A 27,363-nucleotide genomic window follows, 5' to 3' on the forward strand; every position below is an offset into this window, starting at 1 on the left:
TGTTTTATTATTACAGAGAAAAAGGAAATCATTTTTAAAAATTAGAATGATTTGTTTATAATGGAGTCTATGGAAGATGGCCTTCCCGTAATTCAGAACTTTCTTGATTACGGGTTTCCGGATAAGGGATCTCATACCTGTACTTATGAAATCATAATTATGGCTCAAAGGGTAAAAATAATATTAATCTATTCATACACAGGTAAAGAAGGATTTAATAATGGATTCAGCTCAACCCAGTGTGATCTAATAGATACAATCTGATTGGGTGCTCACTGCCTTTTGAACAGCAAGAACACCAATAAACATCAGGATGTGGCAGCCTCATGTGTTTGTGGTTCTGTTCTTTCTCTTGTCCCTGTATGGGAAGGGTGAGTATGAGCCGCTGTGTGTTACTGTGTCTATAATATCTGTAGAGGTTTACCATCTGCCTGCTGTAGATCATACAGGGACCTGACATTATGTGCTGCTTGTTTACTGCCAACACACAACATGGCAAGATCTAGGAACCCTGGAAGGAATGGGTTAAACATGTGGGAGGAATAATCCCTACTGCAGGAAAAAACAAAAAAAAAATATTCCAGGACCCCCCTCTCTCATTTTCTAACTGGGGAATATAATATAGATAAACAGTTGCAAAAAATATTAATAGAGATGTGTATTGCACGAAGGAATATATTTTTATATCAGCTGTTACAGTAAGAATTGTAATTATATATATCAGCCATATGTTATGCCTGTTACCCAATACATCCTTAATGAATGCAGTGTGTGTAGTTTTTGCAAATCAGTTGCAAATTTGTGGCTAACATTCTCACAGTGGTGGTTTTGTAACAGCCTGGTGAGCCTATTAACATTACTCACTGTGAGAGAATTACCCCCATGATCAGGGTGACAGTAGCACCCCCAGCTTCAATATGCACATTGTGCAGGGATCATTAGACTGGGAGGGCACAATGGCTCTTAGGACGACAAGTATGTGCAAGTGGGTTTTAATGAATGGATTCAATGCACGAACATTTAAGTCCATTAAAAACGTATAAAAATGAGACCAACAGAAATTATTCTTGTGTGTTTAATTTACTTATTTTCTTTTCATTGCTTCTTTGCTTTTAACACACACAGACACATATGTTATACATACATATGCACAGGAAGACACACATACATACACACATGCACAAATCTATTCATAACCCTACGTGTGTTTTCCCACAGGCGCCGACTGTCAACATCCAGGTTATACTCTAAATGCCCACCGGTTAGTGTGGGTGGAATCTGGTCTCTGTGTGGAAATTCCCTGTAAATTTACTGTTCCTGCCAATAGACCTTTATCTACAAGTGTCACAGGGATTTGGAGGAAAACTGACACTCCTGACATTGTTGCAGCCTCTACAGAGGCCTCTAAGGTTTCTGAGGGAACAAAAGGCCGATTCACCCTGACTGGGAAAGTACAGGAAGGAGACTGCTCATTCTCTATCAGCAATGCCCAACCAGCCGATCAAGGAGAATATGAATTCCGAATTGAAGACGGATCCGATGGATATTCCTATAGTCAGTACAGGCTCAGTGTGAGTGTGACAGGTGAGTAAGAGAAACCCAGTGTATATTGCAGGTGGGGGGTACAGTGAGATGGGACTGATCTGTACAATATGTCATTATACTGATGTCAGATGGAGAGATTACGTAACCAGACAGTATATATTATGTTAAGTGGCCTATTAAAGAATCTCCCCAAACTGGAATATATATATCAGTAAATATTGTCCTTTTACAGCCTTTCCCTTGACCCGCCATTTAGTGATGGGCTGTGTGCTCCCTCAGAGATCAGCTGACAGGAAGTGATGCAGCTCTAACTGTAACAGGAAGTAGTGTGGGAGCAAAATAATACTCTGCCCATTCATTGGCTGATGGGGCCTAGCATGTATGTGTGCCTTGGCTTGTTTGTGTGCACTGTGACTCCTATGATCCCAGGGGGCAGCAATTTTATAAAAAAAAAATTCAGTTGCAGGTTGGAAATAAGATAAGGAAGTTTAATTATTTAAAATTAGAATGGGTTCAGCTATAATATACTAAAAGCTAATATAAAGGTATAATATACCTTTAAACTGGACAACCAGAGCATACTGTCAGCTGATCAGACAGTTCTATAGAATGGAATACAGGAATGCTGATATTCTACTTTAGAGGCATTAATTACTCTGGCAGCCTGGCAGCAGTTTGGAAATCAAAAGTAAAGATATATAAATGAAAAAGAAAAGACTGGTAAGAAAAAACAATCAAACTGAATCTAGAAATGTGACATGTTTGGGGTTGCCGACATCAGTGACCCTGACAGCCAAAGAGCATTTTCACTTGCAGGCTGGAAATAAGCAGAATAGGAAGCCTAATAACTCAAAATCCATAATGAAGGCCAACTGAAATAGGTCAGTCTATAACATACTAAGGATTAATTTAACAGTTACCCTTCCCTTTAAAAAGAACATTGGACAATTATCAGAAAAGTGCCCCTGTCCAGTTTACACTTGGGGGTCCCATTTCTCCAATTATGGGTAATCCTTACTCCACCCCCCCCCCCAGGTATGGTAAAAGGAACATTCCAACGGAGAAAATATAATGAAAGCTTATACATTAAAAAACTGTTACCCCTGACATCTATTTGTCCAGCTGTCTAGCTGAAGAACTTTGTATACAACGGTCCCCATCAGACAATCCATATTGTACAAGTTATCAGACCTTAAAAGGACACAAAATAAATGGAACTAAAATGGAAACAACTGTCATAATGGCAAATAGACACTGATATTGTATTTAGGAAACTTTTTTTATGTAAAACTCCAGAATTTTTCCTTCAACAAAAGCAGGAATAATGTTAAATGAAGATAGATGGGAATACTTTCTATTGCTACATAAACACCTACTGTCATAATTGCTCCAAATAGGAACAAATACATTAATTCTAGGACATTAGGTCCTGCTGCTGCACCGAGGTGTAAGAATTCCCTATTATATAAATTATAACAACTGTAAGGCAACTCAACCAAACAGTGCAGTCTCTGGGGGTTTAGGTAGATTGCAGGGATAAGATTGGTCTCAGAAAACAACAGTTTACACCCAGCATTTAGTTTTAAGCTGACCGCAATCAGCTTTATTCACATATAACCGGCACACAGGAGTATATTGGAAAACAAAACATAAAATGATAATGCTATTGAGGCAGCTCTCTCTTATGGCGGCCTTTCATTCTCTCACACTCCCCGCATTACTGGCCGTGGGGGAGGGGTAGGGGTTCTGCTCTCCCCTCATTGCCGGTTTAAACTAATCCCTATACCCCCTACTTTCAGGTTTCCTTCTTTCGAGGTGCATACGGTTCAGCTGTTCCACCCTCTCTCTGTGCGGGTGGCAGTTGTTTACAGACCTCCTTCTACAAAATCCTTGGCTACTTTTCTCTCTGACTTTGAATCCTGGCTCTCTTTTTTTCTATGCTCTGACACCCCTGCAATCATTTTAGGTGACTTCAATTGCCATATAGATGACCCCTCTCAGCCCTGGCCCTCTCGATTTCTCCATCTAACCTCCTCCTTTGATCTCCGGCAGTGGACTAATACAGCTACCCATAAGGATGGTCATTTTCTAGATCTGGTCTTTTCTAAAAATCTAGATCTATCTACATTTAACAGTGAGCCTTTTCCTCTTTCAGATCATCATCTTATCTCCTTTTCTATCTCGCACGTGTCTCATTCTCCCTCTAACTCTCAGCCTAAAACCCTGATTCGCAACACGCGAATGGTTGATATAACTGCTCTCTCTAACTCTCTTAGTTCTAGCCTCTCCTCCTCCTGCGCTTCCTCTGATCCTGAGTCACTGGTAAATAGCTACAACTCAATTTTATCATCTGCAATTAACACCCATGCCCCCCTGCAGCCCCAACGCAGTCGTGCCCGCAATCCCCGTCCCTGGCTTAACCCTCAGACGCGATTTCTGCGCTCCTGTGCACGATCTGCTGAGCGCATTTGGAGGAAATCACGCGTTAAAGCTGACTTCCTCCACTATAAATTCCTTATGGTGTGCCTCAATACTGCCCTATCCCAGGCCAAGCAAGCATACTATAACACACTTATAAATAATAATAAATCAAACCCGCGGCGCTTATTCTCCATATTTAACGCGCTACTTCATCCCTCACCTAATGAATCAATCGTATCTGAACACACCCCCCAGGACTTTGCCGACTTCTTTAAAAGCAAAGTCGATTCTATCCGCAATCAATTTTCCCAACCCTCAGATACCGGTAATCTCGACCTTCCTAAATCTCCTCTCTCCGTATTCAGCTCCTTCAGTCTCGTAACAGAGTCTGAAGTTTCTCAGCTTCTCCGATCCTCTCCGCCTACAACCTGCTCACTGGATCCTATGCCCTCGTCCCTACTAAAACAGTGTGCCCCTGCCCTTACTCCAGCTCTTACCCACATATTCAATTCCTCTCTGGCTTCTGGTACTTTTCCCTCTCTCTTCAAACAAGCATGTGTCAAACCCATTCTTAAAAAGGCTACACTGGACCCGTCCTGCCTTTCTAACTACCGTCCTGTCTCTCTCCTGCCCCTAGCCTCTAAACTCCTGGAACGTCTTGTCTTTTCTCGTGTAACTAACTTCCTCTGCACCCATAATCTGCTGGACCCTATGCAGTCTGGTTTTCGGCCTGCGCACTCCACTGAGACGGCCTTATGTAGAGTGGCAAATGATCTCCAGACTGCCAAGGCCAAAGGACGCTACTCGGTTCTCATTCTCCTAGACCTTTCCTCTGCTTTTGATACTGTCGACCATTCTATTCTTATGCAAATTCTATATTCTCTGGGTATCCGGGATCAAGCAGCATCCTGGTTCTCTTCCTATCTCTCTAACCGCTCCTTCTCTGTCACTCTTACTAACAAATCCTCTACCCCGGTTCCGCTCAGTGTGGGGGTGCCTCAGGGCTCTGTGCTTGGTCCCCTGCTGTTCTCCCTGTACACTCTCTCTTTGGGAGACCTTATTTCTTCTTTTGGCCTTAAATACCACCTATATGCAGATGACATCCAGATATATTTAGACACCCCTGCACTAACTGCTGATGTCCAAACCCAGATTGGTAACTGCCTCCTGGCTATCTCCTCCTGGATGGACCGACGCCAGCTCAAACTTAACCTAGCTAAAACAGAGCTCATGGTCTTCCCGCCCAAACCTGGCCCTCCTCCTCCTTTCACCATTACTATTGATGGCATGACCATCAACCCTGTAAATTCTGCACGCTGCCTTGGGGTTATCTTTGACCAGTCCCTCTCCTTCTCTAACCATATTAATAACACTGCCAAAACCTGCCGCTTTTTCCTCCGTAATATTGCCAAGATACGCCCCTTTCTTTCACAAGCAACGGCTAAAACACTAATCTATGCCCTTATCCTTTCCCGCTTAGACTACTGCAATCTCCTACTAAGCGGCCTCCCAGACTCCCACCTCTCTCCCCTGCAATCAATCTTAAACTCTGCTGCCAGGATCCTCCTGCTCTCTCCTAAGAGGGATCCAGCTCACCCTCAATTAAGCTCACTAGCATGGCTGCCTGTCAAGCAAAGGATAGCTTACAAAATCCTTCTGCTAACATTCAAAGCCCTTCACTCCTCTGCTCCTCACTACATTTCTTCACTGGTCTCCCTACATGTTCCTGGTCGTCTCCTCCGCTCCTCTCAGAGCCTCCGTCTCTTTACACCATCCACACCCACTGCGCTCTCTCGTCTTAAACCTTTCTATCTCGCTGCTCCTTCCCTCTGGAACTCTATCCCTGAATCCCTCCGTAGGGAAAACTCACCCACTCTCTTTAAGAAAAAACTCACCTGTTACCTTCTGGAGCACTAAGACATTATTTTGCCCAGTCCTGTGCTTAAGGGCAAATGCCCATACCTGATGCACTCTTACCTTCCAGTTTGTGCCTGTATGTCACCCAACCACTCAGATTGTAAGCTCTACGGGGCAGGGACCTCCTTCCTACTGTGTCTCATACCACATGGCACTTATATATATATATATATATATTTATTGTATTTATTTATTATATCACTTGTCCTCCCTGTGTGTAATTTTGTATTCTGTAAGACTGTACAGCGCTGCGTACCCTTGTGGCGCTTTATAAATAAAGTTATACATACATACATACATATAAAAGTAAATCCTAGCCTGTCCGGCTCTAACTAAACATACAGCAGCTCCCTCTCTATGCAATAGAGAGGATTTAGCATCCAACTCTACAAAAAACAAAAGTAGTTGGGTTACTTACTGTGTCCGGCTCTCTCCTTACTGCATGCAGGCAGTTCCCCAGGAAGGGAGAGAGTGAGTCACTCTGCAGACACCATGTTTAAAGGGGTTTCCCCTGAAGCCTAACGAGGCCACTAATTAGCCAGGCTTCACCAAAACCTGGATAGCCTGTTGAATGGAAGTCCCACCCGCTCACTTCCATTCGCTCCAGGGCCCTTTTTACCGGCTTTTCCAAAAGTCAAATGCACTGCTGACATACTTTCCCTGGAGCTTAGTATATATAAGAGAGAAATCTGGGAGAAATATAAACACCTTCCACCTCTAATCCAGCATTTCTCTCACACAACCCAGTGGTAAATTGGAGGTTATCTAACAAATGACAAAGAATATTGACTTTTGTATGGGCTTTGCTATAGCATGTTCTGTTAATCAACAGATTGATCTGTTAATCAATTAAAAATAGAAAATTAATATTAGGAGCAAATATAAGAGAAGCACTGGGAGTAAGTACATCAGTAGGTTTATTATGTTTGAGTTTTGCTTAGTAATTCAGCTGTACCAGTAATGTAGGAATCTCTGTGTCCCACAATATAGATGTTTATCTCCCATTCCCCCTTTGTTTCTGCTGAACTGCCTTGTTTTATCTGAAATCTCAGTACTTACACGGTGCATTTTTGTTTTTCATGTTGCAGATTCTCCTTCAAATAAGATCAAAGTTTCAGGTAATAATTATATTTAACTGTTGACTTTTTGTTTTTATTTAAATCAAAGAATAAAAAAGAAGAACATTGGACAATGTATTGTAAAGATATAATGATGGCACCTGTCCTGCTCTACATTATAAGTATTGAACACATGATCAGGGTGACAGTAGCACCCCCAGCTTCAATATGCACATTGTGCAGGGATCATTAGACTGGGAGGGCACAATGGCTCTTAGGACAACGACAAGCACATGCAAGTGGGTTTTAATGAATGGATTAAATACGCAAACATTTACATCCATTTACATCCATTTTAGTGCAAGTGCACTTGTAGCAGTAAATAGCCCTTATTGCCTCAACCTGATAGTGGATGAAAATGCAGCCTGGAGAGATGCAGAATAGGCAGGGAGATAATTAAACACTTATAAAAATGAGATCAAGAGAAATGTTTCTTGTGGTGTTTTATTTGTTTTCATTGCTTCTTTGCTTTTAACACACACAGACACATATGTTATACATACATATGCACAGGAAGACACACATACATACACACATGCACAAACCCATTCATAACCCTACGTGTGTTTTCCCACAGGTGCCGACTGTCAACATGGTTATACTCTAAATGCCCAGTCAGTGTCGGTGGCATCTGGTCTCTGTGTGGAAATTCCCTGTACATTTACTGTTCCTGCCGGTAGCACTTTATCTACACTTGTCACAGGGATTTGGAAGAGAACAGACACTCCTGACATTGTTGCAGCCTCTACAAATGCCTCTATGGTTTCTGAGGGAACAAAAGGCCGATTCACCCTGACTGGGAAAGTACAGGAAGGAGACTGCTCATTCTCTATCAGCAATGCCCAACCAGCCGATCAAGGGGAATATGTATTCCGAATTGAAGACGTAAATACTAAATATTCCTATAGTTCATACAGGCTCAGAGTGACTGTGACAGGTGAGAAAGAGAAACCCAGTGTATCACAAAAACCTAAAAAATGTTATTATGGAAAGTCTATGAAACCACAATGTAACATACAACATCCATTTTAATTTATAGCTTTCATCTTGGTGCAGGGAAATAACTTTTACGTATATATATATATTTTTTTTCAAGCACAGGGGCAGATCTCAGCCTGTGGTTATGCACAGGCCACTCAGTGTGGCACTAGCCTTAAAGGGGTTGTTCACTTTTAAGTTATCTTTTAATAAATTGTATAGTAGACAATTCAAAGAAACTTTTTAATTGGTCTTCATTATTAATTTATTATTCATTTTTATTTTTTTTTAACTATTTGCCTCCTTCTGACTTTTTCCAGCTTTCAAATGGGGATCACTGACCCCAGAAGCCAAAAAAACTATTGGTCTGTGAGGCTACAATTTTATTGTTATTTATTATTAATCACCTTTCCATTCAGGCGCCTTCCTATTCATATTTCTGTCTCTCATTCAAACATCTCCCTGGTTGCTAAGCTTATTTTGACCCTAGCAACCAGCTGCTGAAGTTCAGCCTGGAGATCTGCTGAATGAAAAGTCAAATAATTGAAAAAAACATAATAATAATAATGAAAAATGAAGACCAATTGCAATCTGTCTCAGAAAATTACTTTCTAGAGCCTCATTTAAGGGCACTCCTATAATCCCAGTGCGATCCCAGTCCTGATATGCCGCAGACACATCGGTGCTAAAAATGTTCTGGTTGATGGTACTTCTACCTTCCACTGAATCCATTGTTCCTTTGCGTCAATTGGTGCACAGCATTTACAAGAAAACGATACCCCCAGAATGAATATTTAGCAAACAGATTATATATATAACATATAACAGTTTATATTATGTTAAGTGGCCTATTAAAGAATCTCAATCGGTCCAGCTATAATATACTAAAAGCTAATATAAAGGTATATTATACCTTTAAACTGGACAACCATAGCATACTGTCAGCTGATCAGACAGTTCTATAAAATGGAATACAGGAATGCTGATATTCTACTTTAGAGGAATTAATTACTCTGGCAGCAGTTTGGAAATTAAAAGTAAAGATATATAAATGAAAAAGAAAAGACTGGTAAGAAAAAACAATAAAACTGAATCTAGAAATGTGACATGTTTGGGGTTGCCGACATCAGTGACCCTGACAGCCAAAGAGCATTTTCACTTGCAGGCTGGAAATAAGCAGAATAGGAAGCCTAATAACTCAAAATCCATAATGAAGACTGAAAATTGATTAAAATAGGTCAATCTATAACATACTAAGGATTAATTTAACAGTTACCCTCCCCTTTAAAAAGAACATTGGACACTTATTGGACTAGTTTCAGAAAAGTGCCCCTGTCCAGTTTACATGTGGGAATCCCATTTCTCCAATTATGGGTAATCCTTACTCCCCCCCCCCCCCCAGGTATGGTAAAAGGAACATTCCTACTGACAAAATATAATGAAAGATTATAAATTAAAAAACTGTTACCCCTGACATCTATTTGTCCAGTTGTCCAGCTGAAGAATCCTTTCTAAATCAAAATGATCATTGACACCCCCCTCACCCCTTTAGAAGAACTTTGTATACAACGGTCCCCATCAGACACTCCATATTGTACAAGTTATCAGACCTTAAAAGGACACAAAATAAAAGAGACCACTAAAATGGAAACAAAATGTGCAAAGAGGAAAGGGTGTGGCACAAACAGGAAATGACAGAGGCTTCCCTGATATTGTATTTAGGAAACTTTTTTAATGAAATGTAAAACTCCAGAATTTTTCGTTCAACTGTGTTCATGAGACAAAAGCGTAAATAATGTTAAATGAAGAGAGATGGGAATACTTTCTATTGCTATATAAACACCTAGGGGCACATTTACTAATCCACGAACGTCCGAAAAGCGTCCGAATGCGTTTTTTTCGTAATGATCAGTATTTTGCGATTTTTTCGTAAATTGTCGCGACTTTTTCATAGCCATTACAACTTGCTCGTAAATTGTCTCGACTTTTTCGTAGCCGTCGTGCCGAGAACGAAAGTTTTGGATTCATTCAAGCTTCAGTATCGTGACTTTCCTTGGGCCAGGTTGGAGCTGCAGAGTGCCATTGAGCCCTATGGGAGACTTTCCTTGGGCCGGGTTGGAGCTGCAGAGTGCCATTGAGCCCTATGGGAGACTTTCCTTGGGCCAGGTTGGAGCTGCAAAGTGCCATTGAGCCCTATGGGAGACTTTCCTTGGGCCGGGTTGGAGCTGCAGAGTGCCATTGAGTCCTATGGGAGACTTTCCTTGGGCCGGGTTGGAGCTGCAGAGTGCCATTGAGTCCTATGGGAGACTTTCCTTGGGCCAGGTTGGAGCTGCAGAGTGCGATTGAGCCCTATGGGAGGCTTTCCTTGGGCCGGGTTGGAGCTGCAGAGTGCCATTGAGCCCTATGGGAGACTTTCCTTGGGCCAGGTTGGAGCTGCAGAGTGCCATTGAGCCCTATGGGAGACTTTCCTTGGGCCGGGTTGGAGCTGCAGAGTGCCATTGAGCCCTATGGGAGACTTTCCTTGGGCCGGGTTGGAGCTGCAGAGTGCCATTGAGCCCTATGGGAGACTTTCCTTGGGCCAGGTTGGAGCTGCAGAGTGCCATTGAGCCCTATGGGAGACTTTCCTTGGGCCAGGTTGGAGCTGCAGAGTGCCATTGAGTCCTATGGGAGGCTTTCCTTTTGCCGGGTTGGAGCTGCAGAGTGCCATTGAGTCCTATGGGAGGCTTTCCTTGGGCCGGGTTGGAGCTGCAGAGTGCCATTGAGCCCTATGGGAGACTTTCCTTGGGCCAGGTTGGAGCTGCAGAGTGCCATTGAGCCCTATGGGAGACTTTCCTTGGGCCAGGTTGGAGCTGCAGAGTGCCATTGAGCACTATGGGAGACTTTCCTTGGGCCAGGTTGGAGCTGCAGAGTGCCATTGAGCCCTATGGGAGACTTTCCTTGGGCCGGGTTGGAGCTGCAGAGTGCCATTGAGCCCTATGGGAGACTTTCCTTGGGCCGGGTTGGAGCTGCAGAGTGCCATTGAGCCCTATGGGAGACTTTCCTTGGGCCAGGTTGGAGCTGCAGAGTGCCATTGAGCCCTATGGGAGACTTTCCTTGGGCCAGGTTGGAGCTGCAGAGTGCCATTGAGTCCTATGGGAGACTTTCCTTGGGCTGGGTTGGAGCTGCAGAGTGCCATTGAGCCCTATGGGAGACTTTCCTTGGGCTGGGTTGGAGCTGCAGAGTGCCATTGAGTCCTATGGGAGGCTTCCAAAATCATGCAAAGTCGCAAAGGTTTGCATGCCGTTTACGAGCGCTCAATACGAAAAAGTCGCGACAATATACAAGCAAAACGTAATGGCTACGAAAAATTCGCAACAATTGTTCGTTTCCAATCCGATTTTTTCCCATTCGGGATTCGGATTCGTGGATTAGTAAATCAGCCCCCTACTGTCATAATTGCTCCAAATATGATGAAATAAATGAATTGTAGGACATTACCGTGGTGTATGAATTCCCTGTTATATAAATTTTGTATGGGCTTTGCTATAGCATGTTCTGTTAATCAATTAAAAATAGAAAATTAATATAAGGAGCAAATATTTTATGAGAAGCACTCGGAGTAAGTTTATATCAGTAGGTTCTTTTTATTATGTTTGAGTTTTGCTTAGTAATGCAGTTGTACCAGTAATGTAGGAATCGCTGTGTCCCACAATATAGATGTTTATCTCCCATTCCCCCTTTGTTTCTGCTGAACTGCCTTGTTTTATCTGAAATCTCAGTACTTACACGGTACATTTTTGTTTTTCATGTTGCAGATTCTCCTTCAATTAAGATCAAAGTTGCAGGTAATAATTATATTTAACTGTTGAGTTTTATTTTTAATAATCAAAGAATTAAAAAAAATAATAAAAGAACACTGGACAATGTTTTGTAAAGATATAATGATGGCATCTGTCCTGCTCTATATTATAATTATTGTACCTGTGTAAGTGCTCTCTTCTGACTGAAAGAGAAAGGGGTTCTTGCAAGCTGAGACTCCTCCTATCATGGGGCAGTGCCAATGGAACTAGAGCCAAGTTCAGGCAGAGCCAAAGCCTAATGGCCATATAACTCTCCCCTAGGTCTTTGGGGCAGAGCCCTAATGGGCTGATTTGCACCACAAAATCCTACGGGAATGAAAAAAGAAGTGACAAACACGTAAAAACATAAATAAGTGCTCGGGTTTAAAAAGTGCTTCACTGCTTCTTATTGTGCATTTAAAAGTGATGAGACAAAAGTAACAACATTAACTGGATCATATACACTAGAGACCCACATCCTTTTCCCCAATTAAATAATTGGTGAGAGGAGAGCACTGTGTGACAAACATGTCTCATTAATATTTGCTCCATCTGTATCTCCCAATTCTGTTACAGATCTACCAGAACCTACTATATCCCCTGGGGGGGAGCTGATCGCTGGGAAGCCAATAACACTGACTTGTACGGCTCATCCAGCACCTCAAGGGTGCAAGGGAAACATCACATGGGGAGGAAGGATAAAAATGACGAAATTATATAACTATAAGCAGGAGGATCAGGCTGGTAAATCAATTATCAGTTTTACACCATCCCAGAGAGAGCACAATAGCCCCCTCACATGTACAGTGACTTACAGTGGGGTCTCCACTAACAGCAGCATCACCCTGAAAGTTCAGTGTAAGTTTCCTCTCTTCCATTTATTTACATCGGTTACTGTGTTTTTTTCCCCTGAATTTCCTCAAAAAGTAGTATTTCATATTTCTATTGTTTTCAAATCTTTGGTTTTGGAGCACATTCAGTGAAAGAAGTTTTCAGGTGTTTATTTCAAAATAAGATAGTGGATAAAACCTAAGAAAAATAAACCCACTATCCAGAAAGTACTGAATTATGGAAAGGACATAAATTCCATTTTAAACAAATAACTATAATTTTTAGAAATTATTAAAAATTATTCCCCTTCTCTCTGTAATAATAAAACAGTACCTGTACTTGATCCCAACTAAGATATAATTACCCCTTATTGGGGGCAGAACAGCCCTATTGGGTTTATTTAATGGTTAAATGATTCCCTTTTCTCTGTAATAATAAAACAGTACCTGTACTTGATCCCAACTAAGATATAATTACCCCTTATTGGGGCAGAACAGCCCTATTGGGTTTATTTCATGGTTAAATGATTCCCTTTTCTCTGTAATAATAAAACAGTACCTGTACTTGATCCCAACTAAGATATAATTACCCCTTATTGGGGCAGAACAGCCCTATTGGGTTTATTTCATGGTTAAATGATTCCCTTTTCTCTGTAATAATAAAAGAGTGCCTTGTACTTGATTCCCCAGCAGGAGGAATTGCTCTCAGATTAGTTTTCTTCTTCTGAAACAGAAATATAGAGTACAGGTATAGGACCTGTTATCTGGAAACCCACTATCCAAAAACGTACTAAATTACAGGAAGGCCATCTCCCATAGACTCCATTTTAAACAAATAATTCAAATTTTTAAAAATGATTCCCTTTTCTCTGTAATAATAAAACAGTACCTGTACTTGATCCCAACTAAGATATAATTACCCCTTATTGGGGCAGAACAGCCCTATTGGGTTTATTTAATGGTTAAATGATTCCCTTTTCTCTGTAATAATAAAACAGTACCTGTACTTGATCCCAACTAAGATATAATTACCCCTTATTGGGGGCAGAACAGCCCTATTGGGTTTATTTAATGGTTAAATGATTCCCTTCTTCTCTGTAATAATAAAATTGTGCCTTGTACTTGATGCCATTTAAGATACATTTGGAGGCAAATAATTCAAATTATGGAATAACCCCTTATCTGGAAGACCCCTGGTCCCAAGCATTCCAGATTACAGATCCAATACCTGTACTTTCATGAGAAACTACAAGAAGTATGGCAGGTAAACATAGCCTGTAACTATTACCCTGATGGAATTATTATCCCCTGTAATAAATATACCATATGACAAGGCCCTAGGTCTAAACGGATACACTGCTTTTTTTCTACAGCCTTACAAATTGAGCTTTTGGAATTAATGTTACAAGCTTTCGATAATATAGACGCAAACCCTTGTGTGCCCTCGACGATGTTAGAGCTGCACATCTTGCTGACCCATAAACCAGGCAAAGATTCACTAACTTGTTCAAGTTACAGGTTTATCAAGCTATTGCATGTTTATATGAAATTATATTCCAGAATCTTGGCAGAAAAGCTTAAAATTCATCTACTGTATTTAACTGATTTTGTGCAGCTGGGATTTTTGCCGAACAGGCTAAAGATAACACCCTAAGGCTGATGCCAGACGTGGCGTTTTTACGCTGCGTATTCTCTCCGCCTAAAAACGCCGCACAACCCACACAGCCCCTGACTATGGCGTTTTTCAGCCGGGCCTTTTGCCTAGTACTGGTGACATAGCAAATCCCGTTTCCCATGGTGCTAACAGTGCGAAATAGTAAAAACGCTGCGTATTTCTGCTAGGTCTGGCAGCTGCCTTTGTGTACACATAGGAATAGCTTGCTGTGCAAATAACAGCGTATTTCGGCAAACGCATGAAAAGTCCGTGGTAACGCGTTTTCTAGTGTATTTACGCATAGTGTGTTTTCCATCGAGACTGTTTAAGTTATTTCTATGGATGATGATATTGTGCGTTTTTCAGCCGCCGAGAGAATTAGAAAATACGCAGCGTAAAAACGCCTTATCTGGCATCAGCCTTAAGACAATACCAATTATAATCCATGCTAAACACCAGGATATTCCCATACTGTCAATAGATGGCTTTTGACAACGTCAGCTGGGTTTTCTTACAAGAAACGCTTTCCCAGAAAGGATTAGGTTAAAAGGCAATACAAAGAGTTGTGGCACTGTATAAAGAACCACAAACTAGAATTTAAATTAGCAGCTTTTTATCTAGCCCTGTCCAGATTCATAATGGAACTAGATATGGGTTCCTCCTCTCCCCGATATGTTATGGAACATCTGGCTAATGCAATTAGGAATAATCATAATATATTGATAATACAAATTTAGAGTAAGAGTGATAAAGTCGCCTTATGTGCCGATGACCTTTAATTTTCATTATGCAACCTCATATATCTCTTCCCTCATTAGTTCTAGAATATGGAAAGTATAGTAATTGAAATAAGCCAATAAAGTCAATAAAATACTCAGTAATACATATTTCGGCAGATCTTTCCTCTTCCAACTAAACCATATAACGTTTCTCTCACAAATCACACAGGATCGTCTACACCGTCAACTCCCAAAATTATCCTGGTTTGCCCATATTGGTTTGATAAAAATGAACATTTTACCAAGAATACTTTATTTACTTCAAACTTTGAAACAAACAGAGTGCTTTTTTTGATGTCTTACATGTGGCACTGACTGCTTATATTTGGGCAGGGACTAAACCCAGTATATGCAAAAGTATCTCATCAAAGCACAAATTGCAAGGTGACTTGGGACTTCACTGCCTTAAAATATATGGTTACCTTGGGTAGGATTGTAGATGGTTTTATTATAATGATAGCAAAATGGAACCAGATAGAGAAGTCCCTAATAGATAGACCCCTTCAAGCATTATGGTGGTTACAACCCCCCCCCCCCATCATAGTTACATAGTTACATAGGGTTGAAAAGAGACCAGTGTCCATCAAGTTCAACCCATCCAAGTAAACCCAGCACACTTAACCCACACCTACCAATCTATACACTCACATACATACACTATATATACAACCACTAATACTAACTGTAGATATTAGTATCACAATAGCCTTGGGTATTCTGATTGATCAAGAACTCATCCAGGCCCCTCTTAAAGGCATTAACAGAATCTGCCATTACCCCATCACTAGGAAGGGCATTCCATAACCTCACTGCCCTCACCGTGAAAAACCACCTACGCTGCTTCAAATGGAAGCTCCTTTCCTCTAATCTAAAGGGGTGACCTCTGGTGCACTGATTGTTTTTATGGGAAAAAAGAACATCCCCCAACTGCCTATAATCCCCTCTAATGTACTTGTACAGAGTAATCATGTCCCCTCGCAAGCGCCTCTTTTCCAGAGAGAACAACCCCAACCTCGACAGTCTCACCTCATAGTTTAACCCTTCCATCCCCTTAACCAGTTTAGTTGCATGTCTCTGCACTTTCTCCAGCTCATTAATATCCTTCTTAAGGACTGGAGCCCAAAACTGCCCCCCATACTCAAGGTGAGGCCTTACCAGGGACCTATAAAGGGGCAAAATTATGTTTCATCCCTTGAGTCAATGCCCTTTTTTATACAAGACAGCACTTTATTTGCTTTAGTAGCCACAGAATGACACTGCCTGGCATTAGACAACTTGTTATCAACAAAAACCCCTAGATCCTTCTCCATTAAGGAAACCCCCAACACACTCCCATTCAGTAGATAGTTTGCGTTTATATTATTTCTACCAAAATGCATAACTTTGCACTTATCAACATTGAACCTCATTTTCCAGTTTGCTGCCCAGTTATCTAATTTTGTCAAATCGCTCTGCAAAGCGGCAGCATCCTGCATGGAACTTATAGTTTTGCACAATTTAGTGTCATCAGCAAAAATAGAAACAATACTGTCTATGCCCACCTCCAGGTCATTAATAAACAAGTTAAAAAGCAAAGGCCCAAGGACTGACCCCTGCGGTACTCCACTAACCACACTGGTCCAATTAGAAAATGTTCCATTTACAACCACTCTTTGTACTCTATCCTTCAGCCAGTTCTCTATCCAATTACAAATATTATGTTCTAGGCCAATATTCCTTAATTTGATCATTAACCTTCTGTGAGGTACTGTATCAAACGCTTTAGCAAAGTCCAAGTAGATGACATCAACTGCCATTCCAGCATCAAGGTTCCTGCTCACCTCCTCATAAAAGGCGACTAAATTAGTCTGGCAAGATCTGTTACGCATAAAACCATGCTGGCACAAACTAATAGTATTGTGAACTGCAATGTATTCAAGTACCCTATCCCTTATTACCCCTTCCAAAAGTTTTCCTACTACTGATGTCAGACTAACAGGCCTATAGTTTTCAGGCTGAGAACGGGATCCCTTTTTAAATAACGGCACCACATTAGCAATCCGCCAGTCTCTTGGCACCATGCCAGACCTCAATGAATCCTGAAAAATTAAGTGAAGAGGTTTGGCAATCACAGCGCTCAGCTCATTTAATACCCTGGGATGAATCCCATCCGGCCCTGGACCTTTGTTTACCTTTACATCAGGCCAGACTCATCTACTGTACATTACTAAAATTCTGCAGAGAAACTATTTCTTAAGCAGACTAATATCTGAAGACTGCCCCTGTCCAGTTGACATGTGGGGGTCCCATTTCTCCACTTATGGGCAGTCCTTACTTCCCCCCCCCCCCCCCCCGGTATGGTAAAAGGAACATTCCTAAGGAGAAAATATAATGAAAGCTCATACATTAAAAAACTGTTACCCCTGACATCTATTTGTCCAGTTGTCCAGCTGAAGAATCCTTTCTAAATCAGCTTAAATATACACAAAATAGACACTAGATACAAGACCCCATTAATAAAATGATCATTGACACCCTCCTCACCACTTTAGAAGAACTTTGTACACAACAGTCCCCATCAGACACTCTATATTGTACAAGGTATCAGACCCTAAAAGACACAAGATAAAAGAGACCTCTAAAATGAAAGCAAAATGTGTAAAGAGGAAAGGGTGTGGCATAAACAGGAAATTACAGAGGCTTCCCTTCCCAACACATGGCTGTCATAATGGCAAATAGACACTGATGTGTATTAAAGGGAAACGAAAGTCAAAGTCACTTGGGGGTGCCAAAATGTTAGGCACCCCCAAGTGACTTTAACCGCTTACCTCGTACCCCGGGCTGGTGCCCCTGTTAGGAGAAAACAGCACCAGCCCGGGGCACCTGGAGCGGATCGCTTCCTTCTTCCTGGCTTCCTTTTCCTGAATGCCAGCGGTGGGCGCATGCGCAGTAGAGTGAAAAGCCGACTTTAATGTTTAAGTTCGGCTTTTCACTCTACTGCGCATGCGCGCAGCGAATCAGAAGGAAGGAAGCGCCGGCAGCTACCCCGGGCTGGTGCTGTTCCCTCCTCACAGGGGCACCAGCCCGGGGTAAAAGGTAGGTGGTCAAAGTCACTTGGGGGTGCCTAACATTTTGGCACCCCCAAGTGACTTTGACTTTCTTTTTCCTTTAAGGAATACTTTCTGTTCCTACAGAAACACCTACTGTCATAATTGCTCCAAATAGGAACAAATAAATGAATTGTAGGTCCTGCTGCTGCACCGTGGAGTACAAATTCACTATTATATAAATTATAACAACATAGTAGTAAATTGGAGTTTATCTTATAAATGACAAAGAATATTGACTTTTGTATGGGCTTTGCTATAGCATGTTCTGTTAATCAATCAAAAATAGAAAATTAATCTAAGGAGCAAATTTTAAGAGAAGCACTGGGAGTAAGTTTATATCAGTAGGTTCTTTTTATTATGTTTGAGTTTTGCTTAGTAATGCAGCTGTACCAGTAATGTAGGAATCTCTGTGTCCCACAATATAGATGTTTATCTCCCATTCCCCCTTTGTTTCTGCTGAACTGCCTTGTTTTATCTGAACTCTCAGTACTTACACGGTGCATTTTTGTTTTTCATGTTGCAGATTCTCCTTCAATTAAGATCAGAGTTTCAGGTAATAATTATATTTAACTATTGAGTTGGTTTTTTTTTAATAATCAGAGGGGCTGCTGCACAAAGCATTGTTACTGCTCAGCTCATAATACAGATACTTTAACATTTAAGCTCTATGGGGCAGGGTCCTCCATCCTCTTGGCTCTTTGATTCTTAACATTTTGCAACTGTATCTTTATTTTTATTTATTGGTATTTACTGTTATACTTTGTATTTATATATTATTTTAATAACCCCCTGCTTGTTAAATTAACAAAGGTATGTGCATTCATATATATATATATGTAAACATATGAAAAATTTCCAATAATAAAGTGTTAATAAATGTGATAAACAGTGATGAGCGATGAGTTTTTTTGCCAGGCATGGATTCACAGCGAATTTCCACATTTTGCTATTGGTGAATTGTTTTGCGAAACTTCAGCGAAAATGCGCGTAAAAAAATTGTTGCACGTAAAAAAAACAAAACCGTGTACGTCAAAAAAGTCGTGTTTCGCTGATTTTTTTGGTGAACCAAAACAGGACAGATTCGCTTATCACTAGTGATAAAATGAACTGCTGGGAATCTATAGTGTTTTCCAGATAGATCTATAATTATATTTTATGACATACAGTAGAGTTCAGTAAGTGTTAACATTCCCTGTGTAGCTCAGAGTTACTGGTTGGTGGGGTATTATTCCCTTCCCTGGTCTACAGACATGGGGCATTAAATAATAAAGACAATTTTGAATGTTTGGAGTGGTCTCATTAAGATTAAAAAAAAAATACTGTACTTACAGTTAGAATAAAGCCCATCAAACAATTTTTGGTTTTGCAATGGAATTAATATTTATATTCCAAGCTGAAGGGCTGTAGGAGAAAAGGTACCAACATTTAAAGGAAAACTACACCCCCAGAATAAATACTTAACCATTTAGTGATGGGCTGTGTGCTCCCTCAGAGATCAGCTGACAGGAAGTGATGCAGCTCTAACTGTAACAGGAAGTAGTGTGGGAGTAAAAGGCAGAACTCTGCCCATTCATTGGCTGATGGGGCCTAGCATGTATGTGTGCCTTGGCTTGTTTGTGTGCACTGTGAATCCTATGATACCAGAAGGTGGCCCATCATTCTTCAGTATATTTTTATGAAAATGGTTTATTTAGATGAAACACAGTTTTACAGGTTTATAGAGACCTACATTGTTTGGGTATAGTTTTCCTTTAAAATGCACAAATGAATTCTAACGTGAATCTCTTATAAAGAGCAATGGGTAATGGTTTGATTACCTTTCCTCTCTGTTTTCTCATTTCCAAATATTCTTCAAATTACTTCATTTTATGTCTATGCAAAATTCATTGTCATTCACTTTATTAGAGAGGAATAAAAAAACAATAGCCGGCATAAGAGCGACAGGCAGATAAATGGAATGGATTCTTGGCTACCCTGGCTATCCTGTATACAGGTATGGAACCCTTTATCCAGAATGCTTGGGACCTGGGGTATTCTGGATAAGGGGACTTTCCATAATTCGGATCTCCTACCTTAAGTCTACTGAAAAAAAATATTTAAACAGTAATTCAATCTGATAGGATTGTTTTGGTTAAAATAAGGATTCATTATATCTTAGTTGGGATCAAGTATAAAGTACTGTTTTATTATTACAGAGAAAAGGGAATCATTTAACCATGAAATAAACCCAATAGGGCTGTTCTGCCCCAATAAGGGGTAATTATATCTTAGCTGGGATCAAGTACAGGTACTGTTTTATTATTACAGAGAAAAGGGAATCATTTAACCATTAAATAAACCCAATAGGACTGTTCTGCCCCCAATAAGGGGTAATTATATCTTAGTTGGGATCAAGTACAGGTACTGTTTTATTATTACAGAGAAAAGGGAATCATTTAACCATTAAATAAACCCAATAGGGCTGTTCTGCCCCAATAAGGGGTAATTATATCTTAGTTGGGATCAAGTACAGGTACTGTTTTATTATTACAGAGAAAAGGGAATCATTTAACCATTAAATAAACCCAATAGGACTGTTCTGCCCCCAATAAGGGGTAATTATATCTTAGTTGGGATCAAGTACAGGTACTGTTTTATTATTACAGAGAAAAGGGAATCATTTAACCATGAAATAAACCAATAGGGCTGTTCTGCCCCCAATAAGGGGTAATTATATCTTAGTTGGGATCAAGTACAGGTACTGTTTTATTATTACAGAGAAAAGGGAATCATTTAACCATTAAATAAACCCAATAGGACTGTTCTGCCCCCAATAAGGGGTAATTATATCTTAGTTGGGATCAAGTACAGGTACTGTTTTATTATTACACAGAAAAAGGAAATCATTTTCAAAAATGTGAATTATTTGATTAAAATGGAGTCTATGGGAGATGGCCTTTCCGTAATTTGGAACTTTCTGGATAATGGGTTTCCAGATAAGGGGTCCAATACCTGTACTTCATTTTGCATCATTAACAGTGGAAAAGTGGGTGCAAGTAAATATAATTTGAATATTGAAATTGCCAGTACAGGTTTCAAACTATTTTACCTGTTGTGCACTCATTTATCATTTTTCTTTGCAGGATATAATGGAACATATGAAAACAAATCTTTGACTATAACAGAAGGAGACTCAGTGAATATAAGCTGTTATGTAAAAAGCAGACCAATGGCTGATATTTCCTGTGGTGAAGGACAAGGATACAATGTTATTAAAGCACCCAGAGAGAGGGTTCTTGTGCTTCAAAACGTTTCAGTTGCTGATGGTGTAACCTACACGTGCTTAGCAAGGAATACTCACGGGTCCGTCTCTGAGACTGTTAGTGTCACTGTAGAATGTAAGTAACAATAATGCACATGTAACTATGTTCCACAGTCTGTACTTAACTATGAGATTTCAGTCATTTCTAGCAGTTACTTGCCATTAAACCATTTTCAGCTTAAGTGTCTGTAGGAAGACATGAAGCCTTGGGTGAGTTTCTCATGTATTGTTTTGTGTCCGTTAGTCTATGGGGTTTTTTTTGCAAAAAAAATGTTTATTAAGGTTTAGGTGCTGAAATTGTTATTTTTTACAAAAGCACGCTCTGGGAAAAAACCCACTGGACGAGCTTATCTGACCGGGTGTGAGTTTACTTACTTAATGGAGAACTAAAGTCTAAAATTAAAAATCATTAGAAATGCTGTATTTTGTATACTGAACTTAAATATAAACATTATGAACTTACTGCACAAGCCCAGGGATTGAGAAGCCTAATTAAAGTAATGATCTTTCAAAGTTGTCCAGAGGGGGCTGCCATGTTGTTACTTTGTTAGACCATCTTCTATAAGATTTGGCTCCTGCACATGCTCAGTTTGCTCTGGGCTGCTGTTGGGAGGCGGAGCTTAGGGAATGTAGTAAATTATCAAAACAGCACATCAGGTAATATCTGCCATATCTGATTAATAATAAGAATCATAATATGCAGACTGCACTGGTTCCTGTGTTGCCATGTAATGTAATGTGGCTTTTAGAGTTTTTGCATTGTTTAATGAAACATTTCCCAGCTCTCCAAAGCCAGTGGCTGCATAAATATGCAAAATAATCCCCCAATGAGAATCCCAGCTGATGTGAGTAAATCCGGCTCCCTGTTCTCTGTTCCTGCAATTGGAGTTGGGAGCAATAAGCACAGTTTCCCAGCACTGAACAAGTCTGTCCCTTTATCCCCATGTCTGATTCCTGTGCCATATAATGAAGGGAAAAATGACATAATTATCTCTATATGTAAGATAATATCAAAATGGCTGATATAGTGCTGGGAATCTAATTAGCATTCTCATTGGTCAATGCTCTTGTGTATATCACTTTTTCTTCAACCTCCATAGAGAACTAGGTTAAAATTAATCCATAAATAATACTGGCCAAATGACCCCATTGGCACAGAGACACAGGTGTATCATGGGTACAGGTACATATAAACTAGTGCTGCCCTATTATACACATTTTATTACAGGATATCATATACATCCTTCCCTATACAAGGTTTATCTCAGTATTTAGATGGAACTTGTTTCCAACAGACTCCCAAATATTACCAAATGTCCCTCACCCAAAATATTAGGTAACTGTGGTAATTTTTCTAACCAAAGAACTGTCTGAATTCTATCCTTCTACAAACAACTTTCTCTGACACTGACAACTACAGCACAACCAAAACCTTGACCAAAGCAACTGTTTGCTGAGCAGACTGGGGGTTCCATACACAGCCTATTTATTATAGTGAGAGCACAAACTCTGAACTGAGTGTCAGTCACTTTGGGAAGGAACATAGTGTTTGTGCAGAGGTTCCCCTGTACATATCATGTTGTTCTGCCTATACACCTACTGGCACAGTTTGGCCTCTCCCCGTGTGTAATGCACACAAACCCCCATGCAACTGCTTCATAAACACTTTGCGAGGTTATTGGTTTGTTGTGTACTAAAGCTAGTAATACTCTGTACCTTAGCCATGGGGGAGAGTGTAAGGTGCATATACAGTCACTGTATTATATACAGAAAAGCCTTTACATTGGGAAAGTTTATTCCCAGATGGGCTGTTTTGTAAATAGCAAAGTGACTGAAACTTTTGTCACAGTTTCTGCCTCTGTTTCCAACCTTTGTTATATATTTGTAACACAGCTCAGTATTTGGAATCATTACAAGGTGGAAAGAAAAGTCACACAATAAGGATTTAGCTAAAGTCTCGCCCCAAGCTCAAAGTGCCAGAACGGGACTTTAGTTTTTTAGGGAGCAGCCAGACAGGACTGTGATTGGTTGCCTTGTATGCATGTTTAATAGTGACCAGGTAGTGACTAGAGCAAGCCGGCATAGGAATGAAGAATATTGTGAGTCGGTCCCTAAGCTCAGATCATTTACATCAGCCAAGAGCAGACTGAACATGTGCACTAGTTGGGCAAAAGATGGAGAGCTCCTGTGGGCATCTTCAGGGGCATGGGGCTTTATTTCTATAGCGCTTTGGTGGCTTTGGGCTGGTACAAGGGCTCAAAACACATAGCTAAACATTTCTAGCCATATTCTTTTTTAGGGTTTACTGTCCCTTTAAACTTACTCAAGGTTTCATGTATGATTGTTTAGGCCAGAAATCTCTCTACCTCTTTGTATGGGAACAGTGCTTCTCAGTGACTAATATACTTGTATTTTATAACAAGGGTCACATGTTATTGTGAAAGAAAAAAATAAATTGTTTCATTAATTTATAATGGGGCTGAAATTCTTGACTTTTCAGCCCCTTTAATAAAGTGCGAAAAAAATTAAGTTGTGTCCGACAATTCCTATGTTCCTATGTCTGCTGGCTTTTTGCATTTTTTAATGAATTCTAAATAATATATAATATAACTATATAATATATATGTATATATAGATATCATTTACATTTTTGAAAAATGTTCTCGAGTATTTTCACATTCACGTTTTTCCCATGGTTTTTTTCTCGAGTTGCAAATAAAACTCAAACTTGATTTTTGATCATTCTGCCACTGAATGTACAGAATGTATCTAAGAAAATCAAGAAGTTGACCTGTAACATTAAAGGAGAAGGAAAGGCTAAGTCACTTGGGGGTGTCAAAATGTTAGGCACCCCCAAGTGACTTAAATCACCTACCTTGTACCCCGGGCTGGTGCCCCTGTTAGGAGAAAACAGTACCAGCCCAGGGTACCTGTAGGAAGCGCTTCCTCCTTCCTTCTTCTGACGGTGAAATCCGTTGGCCAGCGCATGTGCAGTAGAGTGAAAAGCCGACTTTCTTGTTTAAGTTCGGCTTTTCACTCTACTGCGCATGCGCGCGCAAGCGAAAAGGAAGTAGGAAGCGCTCGCAGCTACCCCGGGCTGGGGCTGTTCTCTCTGTACAGGGGCATCAGCCGGGGTAAAAGGTAAGTGATCTAAGTCACTTGGGGGTGCCTAACATTTTGGCACCCCCAAGTGACTTAGCCTTTCCTTCTCCTTTAAGGGGCTGATTTACTAAAATTCGTTTTTTCTGGCCTTCAAAGTCGTATAAACTCGACATGGTATAAATTCGAATTAAACTCAATCATTGTTGCATTTATAAAATGTCACAATAAAGCTGTTATCAGTCATACGAAAATTTTGATCTGGAAGTATTGTTAAAATTTGAAAAAAATCCGAGTTTAAATGAATCCTATTTATTTTTCCCAAACAGAAATTGACCCAGCAGCCATTTTAGACAAACGTTCTTTGAAAACAATAATGTGTTTAAGTTTCACTTGAAACTTGGTGAAATAGAAAACAGTGATGGGATTAACTTTCCCTTGAAAATGATGTGTCAAGGCTAGCACTGACTATTTCTCTACTATTCTAAGCCTCCATAGGACTCAATGGTCCTCGGCAGATCAAACCTGCCCAAAAATTTATTTTTTGCCAAAAAAAAGGTAACTAAACATTAATAAATCAAGAATTAGTGGAATTCTTTTTGGAAAAGTCAATTTTTTGTTCAGGGAATATGTCCAAAAAACTCAAATTTTTCTAGAAACAATATCAGAAAACTTGAGTAGTGGTGAAAAAGTGTGTCAAGGATAGGCTAGCCCTGACTATTTCAGGAAAAATGTCCAAAAAAACTTGAATTTTTCTAGAAACAATATCATAAAAATTGAGCACTGGAGAAAACCCATTTGTAAATCTCAAAAATATCTAGAAATAAAAAAAAATCAACTTTTGCTCAAAATTGCTTAGTAAATGTGCCCTTAAATGAAAGTGCCCATTTATTTTCTTTTATTGTAATTTCAGATGCCCCAAGGAGTTCATTTATTTCAAACTGCACATCAGAGGGTAATATTATACTTTTTTTTTATTCATGTCTGACATTTTCTATCTAGTTCATCATCACTCCATTTTAATTCTTAACTTAATTATTATCTATTATTAACATCTACTTAATAAGTAATGAGTAATTTGCCATATTATTGTTATTACATATATCTCCAGCAGAGATGAATGAAGCATAGATGTTAAATATGCTGGAGGTTTGCAGAGCTTGTTGGGGTGTTTTTAAGTTGGTAACTTGGGAATGTTATAGCTGTAACCACACCCAACCTATTTTTATTATTATTATTATTAACATGTATTTATAAAGCGCCAACATATCCCGCAGCGCTGTACAATAAGTGGGTTCCATACATTGGACATACAGAGTAACATATAAAACAATCAATAACCGATACACGAGGGGAAGAGAGCCCTGCCCAAAAGAGCTTACACTCTACAAGGAGAAAGGGTTGAGACACAAGGTGTGGGAATGGGCATGACCAGAGTTGTGAGAGGTGGGGCACAGGGTGTTGCTAAACTAGATTAGGGTAAGCTTCTCTGAATAAGTGCGTTTTTAGAGATCTCTTGAAGGCAGAGAGATTGGGAGAAAGTCTGGCAGATTGTGGGAGCGAATTCCAGAGAAGGGGGGCAGCCCTTGCAAAGTCTTGAATGCGAGTGTGTGAGGGGGGAATGAGAGAGGAGTTGGGGAGCAGGTCAGTAGAGGAGCGTAACAAGCAATTCAATACAATTATTTTACAATATTTTACAAATTTTTCTTGCTGCTCACAACTCTGTAATGTAATAAAATACCCTACCTATCCCAAGTGCAGGAACCCATAGCAACCAATCAACAGGCAGCATTCATGTGTCACCTGTTTAAAAGCAAACATCTTATTAATTTATTGGGTTACTATACCTGGGCACCTACACCTACACATATGGGGGTAAATATCTAAATAAAAGGATAAGGAAAACTTAACGAAATATTTGCTACAGTTGTAGAGTTGTATAGTAAATACCTTTCCCATAAGCAAGAGATTATTGGGTGAAGAGAGTGAGAAGTACAGTAAGTTAAATCAAGAAGACAATTCTGCCTTTGTCACTGCAGCTGAAGAATAAAACGAAGAAGAAGGAGGATTAGGGAAATGGATGAGAATTTATATATGAAATCGTTTTTGTCTTCGATACGATTTTCAAAGGCTTAGTGATATTTTCAGTGGGTCAGAGATCTGGTGTGGAAAAGAGATAGAGAAGAGGGTTGGAAGCAGGGTTGGTTCTTTGATATTAAAGCACAAAGATGTGATTCTCATGTACCTGTGATGTCTCTATAGGTTGCCGGGTTGAAGCCATAGAAGGAACCTCCCTGTCCCTGCTCTGCTCTGCTGAAAGTAACCCTCCTGCCAACCTGTCCTGGGCAAAAACGGGTCAGAACAGCACCGACCCCCTAAATTCCTCAAGTGGGAGATTAGATGTTTCTCATGTAACCACTGATAATGGGGGAGATTATATGTGCCGGGCAAGGAATAAACATGGGAATTCAACAGTATCAATCACAGTTGTTATCCTTTGTGAGTAACTCACCCCTACTCCTATAGATTAATCATGTTTAAAGAAAGGAGCCTTAAGATCAAAAGTAAATGATAAGAGCATTAGCAAGATTATGTGTCTTTTGTATGTGCTTATGGCACTTACTGTATATCGGGTGTGAATATACCAGAGGGGGTCATCAGATTTCTCTGAGGCTGTTGCTATTTATCTGGGTCTTGTAGCCCAATAAAATATTTTCCACTGATCTTCTGAAGCTGAGCTTCTAATATGGGCTTATTCTTGCTTGTTTGGGAGTATATATATGGACTTATGCTGGGTTAGTTACTATTCATTAT

The 27,363-nt window shown here is 40.1% G+C and overlaps 1 protein-coding gene across 1 annotated transcript; it reads left to right on the forward strand.

Annotated features, from left to right (window-relative positions):
- The first annotated feature begins 313 nt into the window (after positions 1 to 313).
- On the forward strand, positions 314 to 27,193 carry LOC116412389 (sialic acid-binding Ig-like lectin 13). Its single transcript, XM_031906559.1, has 11 exons — positions 314 to 371; positions 1,219 to 1,584; positions 6,603 to 6,632; positions 6,972 to 7,001; positions 7,579 to 7,938; positions 11,774 to 11,803; positions 12,374 to 12,655; positions 18,673 to 18,702; positions 21,272 to 21,526; positions 25,463 to 25,504; positions 26,812 to 27,193. Exons 1-11 carry the CDS (start codon positions 314 to 316, stop codon positions 27,054 to 27,056), a joined length of 1,728 nt encoding a protein of 575 aa, XP_031762419.1. The 3' UTR covers positions 27,057 to 27,193.
- Positions 27,194 to 27,363: the final 170 nt, after the last annotated feature.

This window comes from Xenopus tropicalis, chromosome 7, assembly GCF_000004195.4.
Source record: "Xenopus tropicalis strain Nigerian chromosome 7, UCB_Xtro_10.0, whole genome shotgun sequence".
NCBI classification, from domain to species: domain Eukaryota; kingdom Metazoa; phylum Chordata; class Amphibia; order Anura; family Pipidae; genus Xenopus; species Xenopus tropicalis.